This window comes from Psittacula echo (assembly GCF_963264785.1).
Source record: "Psittacula echo genome assembly, chromosome: 4".
NCBI classification, from domain to species: Eukaryota; Metazoa; Chordata; class Aves; order Psittaciformes; family Psittacidae; genus Psittacula; species Psittacula echo.
The window spans coordinates 121,825,686-121,836,849 of NC_137738.1; the positions used below are offsets into that span (position 1 = coordinate 121,825,686).

General features: G+C 55.6%; 1 protein-coding gene across 1 annotated transcript; it reads left to right on the forward strand.

Moving 5' to 3' along the window:
• Positions 1–1,135: 1,135 nt before the first annotated feature.
• NKX2-2 (NK2 homeobox 2) lies at positions 1,136–2,229 on the forward strand (the record flags this gene model as incomplete). The annotated part of the gene is made up of 2 exons (XM_080616087.1): positions 1,136–1,394; positions 1,670–2,229. 2 exons carry the CDS (start codon positions 1,136–1,138, stop codon positions 2,227–2,229), a joined length of 819 nt encoding a protein of 272 aa, XP_080472213.1.
• Between the last annotated feature and the right edge of the window lie 8,935 nt (positions 2,230–11,164).

Consider the following 11,164-nt stretch of genomic DNA (forward strand, 5'->3'; position numbering starts at 1 on the left):
CGTTCATCCCTAAGCCTCAACCAAAATATTGACCTAGGCGGTTTAGATAAGTTGGTCTCCTGCCATCTGAGCCGCCTCCCCCCTTCGGTCCATGCGATGAGCGCTGCCCCCAGGGCTGCGCGGGCGCGCAGGCTGCGCGGGGAGAGGGGGAGGGCACCTATCGCATAGTTATCTGTATTTTATTTCCCCGCTGCCTCGCAAGGCAATGGGTGGAAAACGCACTTTAGAGTGCGGGGAATATCGGTGCGAGGCTCTTTGTATGTAAATACAGGGTGTAAAAAAAAGGGAAAAGAGAAAATCACCCCCTCCCTTCTCCCGGCGTGCCACACACACACACCCCGCACCCGCGGAAGGGCCCTCCCCACGCCGGTAATTAACTGACACGTTATACCACTCATCACCAATGGTGGAAGCTCGGAGCTCGCCCAAAACCCGCAATTTCACATCTGCAAACACTGTCTTCATCCACTTGACTCCCAGGACCCGCCCACACGTGGCCAACCTTGCCCGGGTTTAATGTAGGTTTTTTTTCTCCCTCCTCTCGGCAGGTTCATGTGTGGGGACCAGCCTTTCACGGACTGCTCGCTCCAGCAATGGCTCGGCTTCTCCAAGCGGCAGGCGCGGGCTCGGGGTGTTTGAGCAACAGCCAGAAGTGATTTATTTTTTCCTTCCACTTTTTCTTTTTTTTTTTTTAATTTTTTTTTCCTTTTCCTTTTTTTTTTTTTTTTTGTGTGTGTAATTTTTTTTTTTTTTGCTCCCTCTTTTTTTATATATATTTTTAATTTTTGGCGTGTCTCTCCCCTTTTCCCCCTGGAGTTACAAACTATTTCCGAAGCTGCTCCCGCTCTCTGAATTTCCCCCCGTGGCACAAGAAGCCCGTCCGTGGAAACCACCACCGCAGAGATCCACCGCGGCGGCTCCGCTTCTTCTTTTGCACCAACCGCTTCGGTTATCTCCTATAAACCTGTGTTCCCGTTATATTTACCCCCCCTTCCACGCGTGCCTCCCCCCCCGCCCCGCTCCCCGCGGCCGTGCGCGGCGGGGCTGTCGCCGCTCCGCGTGTGCGTGGCTCCAGTGACACGGCGGGTCAGAGGAGCCGCTCCTCCAACTTTCCCTGCCTAAATTCGGCCGAAACATGTCTCTGACCAACACAAAGACGGGTTTCTCGGTGAAGGACATTTTGGACCTCCCCGACACCAATGATGAGGACGGCTCCGCTGCGGAGGGGGGTGAGGAGGAGAGCGAAGCTCCGGAGCCTCCTAGGAAAGCGGGGGTGCTGGGGCAGACCCCCTTGGACGCTGTGCAGACGCTGCCTTTGAAGAACCCTTTCTACGATAGCAGCGATAATCCCTACACGCGATGGCTGGCGAGCGCCGAGGGCATCCAATACTCCCGTGAGTACCGGGGGAGACGGGGCCGCGCCGCCCCAGACTCCAAGCGGTGGGGCAGGAGGGGTCGGGGAGGTGTCTATAGGGTTGTTGGGGGGTGTTCGCAGCTCGCCATTGCTGGCTGAGCCCCGGCCGGTGCCTCCATCGGCCCCATGCCTCGGCGGGGAGAGCCGCGTTGCCCGGCGCCGGCGGGATGCGGGGAGGGATGCGGGGTGCGGGGGGTGCGCAGCGCGGAGCTTCCCCCCGTCCGCTCCTCCCTGACGGGCCGCTCCCGGTTGCAGTGCACGGGCTGGCGGCGGGCGGCGGAGGCCAGGACCCATCCGCCAAGTCACCGGAGCCGTCGGCCGATGAGTCACCCGACAACGAGAAGGAAGCAGCGGGCGGCGGGGACGCGGGGAAGAAGAGGAAGAGGAGGGTGCTCTTCTCCAAGGCGCAGACCTACGAGCTGGAGCGGCGGTTCCGGCAGCAGCGGTACCTGTCGGCTCCGGAGCGGGAGCACTTGGCCAGCCTCATCCGCCTCACCCCGACCCAGGTGAAGATCTGGTTCCAGAACCATCGCTACAAGATGAAGCGGGCCCGGGCCGAGAAAGGTATGGAAGTGACTCCTCTGCCCTCCCCGAGGCGGGTGGCCGTGCCGGTCTTAGTCAGGGACGGCAAACCCTGCCACACGCTCAAAGCTCAGGACTTGGCAGCCGCGACCTTCCAGACGGGAATCCCTTTCTCCGCCTATAGCGCCCAGTCCCTACAGCATATGCAATACAACGCCCAGTACAGCGCGGCCAGCAACCCCCAGTACCCCACAGCACACCACTTGGTACAAGCGCAGCAGTGGACTTGGTGAAGGCTGGAGGGGAGAGCGCATCCCCCCGCACCCGCGTACCCCCCATACGCGAAAAGAGGAGGAAATCCCCGAAATAATAAAGCGAGACAGAGAGGGAGACAGACTGAAGCTCCAAAAATAAAACTCGGAACTGCGGGGGAAGGGATGGAGAGGGAAACGCTATTATTATTATTATTATTGCTATTATTATTATTATGTTGTTTGGATTTGCTTTTTGGTTTTGGTTTGGTTCTTTTTTCCCTCTCCCGTTTCTTTTCCCCTCTATTTTTTGGGGGCGGCTCGGTTTCATTTCGGGGGGAGGCAGGGAGGGGGGGGAAGGGAGGGGAGGTGTTTTTTGTGCGTCATTGTTTACAGAAATTTTTGCGCCATTCAGTGGTCCTGTCTACCTACAGCTCAAATAAAGGGGGGGGGGGGGGGGGGAGAGATCGTCAGAATTAAACAAAAAATAAAGGAAGAATAAACCCCGCTCCCCGCTGCTCCTGTGGTTTTGTGAGGACCGGGAGGGCACCCGGACACGGCGGCTCGATTCCCCCCTTCCATGGGGATGCTCGGCCCCGTGGAGACCCTGGTAGCCCGGAGCGGGTGTGTTTTGTGCCGTGGGGAGCGGCCGGAATGTTGGTTTTGGTTGAGTTCGCTCAGGGGTTGCGCACAACTAGTCCCGAGTAACCGGGAACAGAGGGAAAAGAAACGCGGGTTAAACCCTCGCCGTTCAGCGCCGCGGGGAAGCGGCTCCCTCTGCGCGATATTTTAATACGAATTTTAATTTTATTTAAGGAAATTCAATTTCATCTTTTAAGGAAAACAATTCACAGCACCGATAACAACGGCCAACCGGATTTGTTCGCCTCCTCGGCCGCCTCCCAGCCACGTTTCGGCATGGGGCCGGAGAGGAGACCCGGCCAAGCAGGGCCGCCAGGCAACTTCTTTCTTGGAGGGGCAAAACAGCTTTTTCTGGGGCGTTCGGCTTCATCCTGCTGGCGAAAATCGGGGCGAGAGGTTAATGGATTATTTCGTACCTGTGGCTTTGCTTTTCCACCCCCCCTGTGCCCCGTGGTGCGGGGGTCCCCCGGCCGTAGTTTGGGTACCATCATCACCATCATCACCCTCCTCACCCCGCGTCCCCCCGCGTCCGTTTTGCTCAGAAAGGAGCATGGAAACTTCGCGTTCAGCCCTCGGGAATGCGCCGGCGGCTGGGGCAGGTCGGGGAAAGCGGAACACTTGGGGTACCCCCAAAAAAGGGGGAGAAGCGGCAGATTTGGAGGGTTTGACGGCCTGGCCGCCGTGGAACGGGGAGCTGGGCCCGGCCCTTGGGAAGCGGCGGCCGGTTTCGGGCGGTCGCAGCTCCGTCTCGGAGCGGGTTTGTGCGGCGCCGGGGCGGCTGCGAGCCCTTCGCCCTTCCCTGAGGGTTTTAGGCTGCTAAAGCTGCTCGAACACCAAACAAATGCATCAACAAACGAGGGTTGTGCGGTGCGCGACCCGCGGCAGCGCCCGCCCCGTCCCACCGCGACCGAGCCGAGCCGGGCCGGTTCAGTTCAACATCCAAAGCAAAGAAACGATCGGTACCAGCTCCGCCGTGCCCCTCCGCGCCAATCCGGCCCGGCGCAACCTCTGCCGGCCGCCAAACCCGGCACCGCCCCGCGCTGCGGCTGGGTTGGTTTTACGCTTTTCTGGTTTTATTTGTATTTATATTCGTATCGCCGTTTTCCCGTTCCCCCTTTCCCCGCCGCGTGAGCCCGTCCCCAAACCACCGAGGCCCGGCAGCCGCTCGGTGGACGCCGCCGGTGACTTGTCCGTGCCCCGGCGGGGATCCACCGAGGCAGAGTCAGCCTGACAAGCGGGGAACCGGCCTCCAGCCCCGGGGAATATCTGCCGGGTCCTGAGCAAGGAGGAAACACGGATACGTGCAGGTTTTCCCCTTTACAGCCCCAGCGTGCGAGGCAGGAGCGGAGAGAAGGAAAACTGACACTTCTTGATTATTTTTCCCCCTTTTTTTTCTTCTTTCTCTTTTCCCCCAGGCTTTGCTAAGTCTATAAAACCAGTTGTGTGGCCCTAACCTCCGTGGCCTTATATCTCCCATGCTGCCGGGCCAGCTCCGGGCAGTCTATCTTTGCACAATATACAGTAGACTTCACAAAACAGCACAATGGGGGAGGCAGGGAGGTGAGCATGTTAGAGGCGTGCATATTAAAGAGACGGAGGCCAAGGCAGTCAGGGCCGGGCCGGGAGGGGGGAGAGAAAAAGGAGAGACAGTCTAAGGGGGGGTGGGCCCCCTCCCTGTGCCTTCCCTCCCTTCTTCTCCCCCCTTCTCCCTTCTTTTTGGGGCCATTCCATTCATTTCGGGGAGGCAGTCCATCCCGGAGTCAGGGAGCAGTGTCCTTTGCGTTTTGTTAGGGCTGTCACTCGTGCTCATTGTTAGGCGTGTTCTACATGTTGTATCCCATATGGCCAGCTGGGCCGGGGGACCCCTCACAAAACCCAAATTGTGCCCAGCTTTCAAACCCAGCATTGTTGTCTGTGAAAGGAAGACGAATTAAAAATTCGTGCTATATCTATTCTGGAAGGCAAAAAAAAAAACCCGGGGGGTGGGGGGGACACAAGGAGAAAGAATCCCTCTCTCTTTCTCTCCCTCTCTCCCTCTCTCTTTGAAGGCTAACAGAGGCCTCCTCTTCTCCCAGTCCCCGCTGACAAGTTTCTCTCTCATTTCACAGGAAATTAGACTCTCCCCCCCCCAACAAGACCCAAGCGCATCTCCCCCGTAAAACCCACGTCGGGGCCCGCTCCTGCGCCTCCGGCCGGTCAGCAGAGCTCGGCTGCGCGGGGGCTGCGCGGGGGCTGCGCGGAGGCAGCGGCAGGCAGCAGAACAAGGCTGCATTGAGGGCCCGGTAATGTTATGCAGGCGGCCTCCCTCCGCGGCCCGGCCGTACCGCGCGGCGGGCTGGCACGTCCCGCTTCTGCCCCGGAGAAACGGCTCTTTCTTGTCGTAGCTCCTGGTTGTGCAAGGCAGGCCGCCGGGGGGGGGGGGGGACGACGGGAGGGAGAGAGGGGAAGGGAGGGCAATGGAAAAGGAAAAAAAGGGAAAAAAAAAAAAAAAAAGGAAGATAAAGAAATGCGGGGAAAAAAAAAAAAAGATTTAAAAAGCGGGGGGAGGGGGGAGAAGAAAAGGGGAAAAAAAAGAAGAAGAAATGAAAAAAAAAATCCTGAAAAAAAAGGAAAAGGAAAACGAAAAAGAAAGGACAAAAATAAAAAGGAGAAAAAGAAAAAGGGATAAAAGAAAAGGAACCAAGAAAATGAGAAAATGAGCAAATGAGAGAAAAAACCGAGAAAAAAGCAAAAAAAAAAAAGAAGGAAAATAAAAGAAAAAAGAAAAAAAAAGAAAAAGAAAAAGAGAAAACAGAAAAAAGAGAGAAAAGAAAATAGAGGCAAGAAAAAAGAACGTAAAAAGAAAACAGAAAAAGGAAAGAGACAACGAACAAGAAAAAATGAAAAGCCAAGAAAAGAAAAAGAAAAAAAGAAAATGGAGAAAAGAAAAGAGGACAAAAAAAAAGAGTAAAAGATGAAGAGGGGGACACCGCTTTCTCAACCCAACTGCCCTTGGCACTTCCAGTTCCAGGCAGAGGGATTGCGCAGCGCTGCGCGGGCGCGCTGGTGACACCGGCCGCCCCGCTCCTGCCGTCACTGTTGTCATCAGCCTCCCCCCTTTGCCCCGCTACCCCCCCTCACCCCTCCGGTGCCTCCCTGTCCACCACCGGGAGCCGCGCGGGGAGCCGCACCTCGGCAGAGCCGCCCGTCGGGTCCAGATCGCGCCACGCTCCGCGGATGGCGACTTGGCGCAGAAACCCGTTTGCTGGGGGGGGCTGTGAGGAGCTCTGGGTCCCGCTCCTGGGGCTCCTTTCCCTTTCCCCGCCATCTTTCCCCCCTTTTCTCCTTCCGCCGCCCTCTCGCAGGGAGGGAGCTGCTCAGGCGGGCGGATCACCTGCTAATGAGCTGGAAGCCCCTTAAGCCCTGGAAATAACTTACTTCGTCACCTATTGACTGTTTGGCTTAGTTTGGAACCGGTGTGGATTTTTCGGGTCTTTTCAAGAGAGCCGGTCAATGAAAAGCTAAGCCAATATTTACCAAGTAGAAGGGCAACTCTCGGCGGTGTTTATTAAGGGGCTGGTGGGGAAGGGCTGCGGGGGGGTTAGGGTGCGGCAGGACCTTCCCGGGGCAGCTGGAGCGGCGAGATACGGCCCGGGCGGTGATGCGGGAAGAAGGCACTTGTGGCTCCAGGAGGGCGATGCTCATCCCCTTGTTATCCTGCATCACCTGCAGTCACCCCCGCACTCACTCCCGTTATCCCGGCATTGCCTCCTGTTGTTTTTCCACATCCCATTCCGTTATCATCCCCGCATCCCTACATGTTATCCACTCATCCCCTCCCTTATCGTCCCTGCAAACCCCTCCGTTATCCCCGCATCACCTCCTGTCACCACCACACTCCCTCCCGTTATCCCCATATCCCCTCCTGTCGTGATCCCACATCCCAGCTCGTTACCATCCCTCATCCTCTCCTGTTGTTATCCCACATCCTCTCCCGTTGTTATCCCACATCCTCTCCCGTTACCATTCCCGCATCCCTCTACATTATCCCTCCATCCCTCCCTGTAATCCCGGCACCTGCAATCTCCCAGCCAGCCCCCAGTCCGCCGCCGGCTCCCCAGACAGAAACAGCCGGTGGGGGTTATTGCTCCCCGCAGCTGGAAGGATTTATATTAGATGCATTTTAGATATATTTTAAATGCTTTTGATGTGATATCCCTCCCCCCCCCCCCCGGCGAGCAGCGGCCGCAGGGAGGCAGCAGAGCCCCGCGCAGCACCGAGCGCAGCACCGCTACCCCTCCGCGCTCCCTCGGGGCCGAGGCGCGGGGGAACCGGCGGGATCGAAGCGGTGGCACCGGCCCCCGACCCCTCGTCTCCACTCCCCGTCGGGCTGGGCCGCGGGCGGCCGCAGGGCGGCGCTGCCGGATAAGGGACGCGCCGTCGCACACCCCACCCCACCCCCCCCGACTCTTCTCCCATGGACACAGAGGGTGCAGATCGCGCCCGGGAGCCCTCGCAGCTTCACACAGGGGGAAGGGGCCCTTGGACCCGCTCGGAGACACGGCAGCGGCTCGGACAGAGCAGGAAGAGAGATGGAGGATGGAGGCAGGATGGGCCTGGTCTCTGCTCCCAAGGAACAAGGGATGGGACAAGAGGAACCGGCCTCAAGCTGCACCAGGGCAGGTTTAGATGGAGCTGAGGAACAATTCCTGCCCCAGAGGGTGCTCAGGCATTGGAACAGGCTGCCCAGGGCAGGGCTGCAGTCACCGTCCCTGCAAGGGTTCACACCCCGTGGAGACGAGGCCTCAGTGCCATGGGTTAGTGGTGGCCTTGGCAGGGCTGGGCAATGGTTGGACTGGATGAGCTTAAAGGGCTTTTCCAACCTGGTTGGTTTTGTGATGGGAGCACTCCAGGGAATAGTGCCACCTAGGAGCGTCTTTGGGTCTAAACTGATGAATCCCAAGCCATTGCTTTGAAATACAGCAGAGCTCTAAGCACAAATATCAGTCCCATATCCTTATGTGGGGCAAGACTCCAAGCCTGGGGACTCCTACTACCCAGACTGGGGGTACTACAACCCCTCCTGCTCCCAGGGGTCACACAGCCCTTCAAGCCGCATCCTTTGGGCGAACAGTGCATCTCCAAGACCTAAGCAAGTTTTGGTGCAAAGCATTCACCTGTATTCTATAGTTATGAGCATCACCAACATCAGAAGAATAACCGCACCAGTGGAACAATGAGGGTACTGCAGCATTCCAGAGAGCACCTGCATGCTCTCCTCCCAGCCTTCCATCTCTTCTCGTCCCTGTGTGGAGTCAGAGACAGCCACGGGGATGTCTACAGCTGCCTCACTGCTTCTGAATGTGCCAGGGGCATGCCTGGCTCGTGCAGAGGCAGTCACGCATCCAAATGCTACAGGTATGTGCTTAAAAACATCCCTGGTTTTGAAGGATCCAACTCAAAAGTGCTTTGGGAAAGGCCAAATAAATGGTGGCCTCTGGGCTGCCCATGCTGTGCCTTCAGCAAGCCCCCACCACCAGCAGGCAGCCCACTGCTCTGTGCAACAGCCACAGGGGTGCTCAGGGCAGCTTTTCCCCTCCCTGTGCTGTTCAGATGGTGCTACTTGCCAAAACCAGCTTTGAAGGAATGTCAATGCTCCCCATTTTGTACCAAAACCAAGAGTCCAGGAGGAGCTGGTCCCACTTCTGGAACATGAAAGCATCTGAGCAACAGGTTAGAGCCCACAGCAGCAAGTTAGGACAGCTTTGTACCAGAAAAACCCAGTCTGGGGAAAGTGCCAGCTCTCATTCCCAAGATCTGACTCTGGGAAAGCACCAGCTCATTCCCAGGAGCAGCGGTACCTGCTCACCCCTCCTCAGTGACCTCCCCAGCATGATCCCACTAGGAAATGCTTCCAGAGGATCAGATACAGCCCTCATCTAAGCAAACTGAGACTGAAGGCTTGGCACTGCCCACCCTGGAGCACAGTGAGGGACTGCCATTCCCTCTGGGTGCAGCACGATGAGCACTCTCCAATCCAGACACCTCCAGTTCTTCCCCAGGAAATAGCCCATTCCCAGTCCCACAAACAACCTGGTTTTCTTCACAGGCTTGTCCATTCCGTGCTTATTTCTCAGCAGGCGAAAAATCACTTAAATTCTGCATTCAATGCAGTGAAGAGCAAGACTTTGATTCAGGGGATTCACTCTTCAGTGATGGCAAGTTCACTGGGGTCCGCACAGTACCATTAATGACACTTTGTATAAAAAACAACCAGTTCTGCCTCTTTGCTCTTCCTTATGTGTACATACACATATATAAGAGCACCAAGAAACAAGAGCTGGAGGGGTTCATGGGGCGAAGACCTCACTGTGCAGCCATCCCTTAGAGGTGCCCCCCATGCTCCCAGCACTGCTCCCACCTCACACAGTGCTGCTGTGGCTCCACAGACAGGGGACCTGACAGACACCACTCACCTGAGGGGACACGATGCTCCAGCACCTGCCACCAGTTCTGCCACTCCTGGGTGCTTGGACCTTACCCAGGGGGTGGCTGCCGCCCACTTCCCAACACAAGAGGCTTCAGAGGCAGCTTCAGCACCATCTCATGGCACTGGGTTTCTTCATGCTGCCCAAATCACCTGGCTCAGGGGGCTGGACAAGAGGAACACCCCTCTTTGGCCCCCCTTTCAGGCAGTTGCCCTCTTCCTCCCCCCTGTTCCTGGCCATATCAATGTTCAGGACATGCTGGTCCACACCAAACATAGAATCATAGAATAGTCAAGGTTGGAAAGGACCTTGAGATCATCCAGTTCCAACGCCCTGCCATGGGCAGGGACACCCCACACTAAACCATGGCACCCAAGGCCTCATCCAACCTGGCCTTGAACACTGCCAAGGATGGAGCATTTGAACCAGCGGGTTCAGAGCACTTGGGATGCTCCAGGTCCAAAGGACAAGTATTTGGGTTGGAAAACAAAGGATTTAAGTCTGAAGAGGGTGTTATGGTTGGGGTGCAGCATCCTCCCTTCCTGCAGGCTCCCAGGCTAACCACAAGCAGCAGCTCTGGCCAACCCACAGCAACTGAAGTCTGCCCCATGGATAAAAAACATGAGCATCAATGTGCAGCTCCCTCCAGGTGCTGCAAGAACGTTCTGACATACAAACCAATACATCAGACAAAACCAACCTAAAACACGAGTTTTCACATATCCATTTTAGTGTTTAATGTATTTTACTGTTTTATACAAATAAGGTTTGGACAGTTTGAGGTAAGTGGGGTGCATATAATAGGTCCTAGTTCCAGTCACATCTTTGGGATTTAACTGCTAGAAATCACATCAATGCTATCGATAGAAAACATTCACGATGCGATGTAAAACTCCGAGAGCTCAGAGAAACTTGCCTTGAATTGCTGCAGTCACTTAAGCGGAGTCCTTGATCCTGCACAGAGATGAGCTGTGTTTCATGGGCTTCAGCACCATTTCAGGGAGAAAGTTCTCCACGAGATAAAAACCGCAAGCAAAGCTGCTTAGAATAAACTGTGTAAAATCACATTTAATCACCACCACAGCTTGGGCTGGTGGAACGGGCTGAACTGCTTCAACTACTAAGGAAAGAATCCCTTTCAAAAGGTGTATGTGTATTCTGATGTAAGTGCAAAGGACACCAAAAGCAGTACACCAACATAACTCCAAGAAACACAGAGAATTCAAGCATCTCAACATCCCAAACCTTATTCTGACTACGAGGAGTATATAGGATGGGGGAGGTTTGGGGGACTTAAAGCACAGGATCCTTTCATCATGTAGGGTTATATCTACCCTAAGAAACTAAGTGGACTTGGTGACCATTCATGGGAAGTGTGCTTTCCATCACCAAAGTGCCAGGAGGGTCCTTACATCCTCCCCTGGTTATTGGAGCATCACTCCAGTGCCAGCCTTGAGGTCTTGGCAGGGGCTGCATCCCTCATCCCCCTGCCCTGTGGTCACTCACTGAGGCTGATGGAGATGAGTGGGTTGCAAAGAGCACACGGGAGAGCTTCTCCCTCCCTGTGACTTGGGGGATGTGTTGTATACATGGAATCATAGAATAACACCTTGCAGGAAAGAGGCATTTGCAGGAAGAGTTCATCTCCTGTTGTCCAAGACTATAAAAAACCAAGATAATCCCAGGAGGACCTCCCCAGCTATTTTCTTACTCAGACACACTTTCTCCCCCTCTTCAAAGCTGTCCCACAAAAGCCTGAAAGTCACAGGTTGTTGTAACCCTGACAAACACACACCTGATTTGTTATCCAAGATCAGACCAAGAAATTCAGCTTCAATATGCTTTTGATAAAAATGGCCTTAAATCCC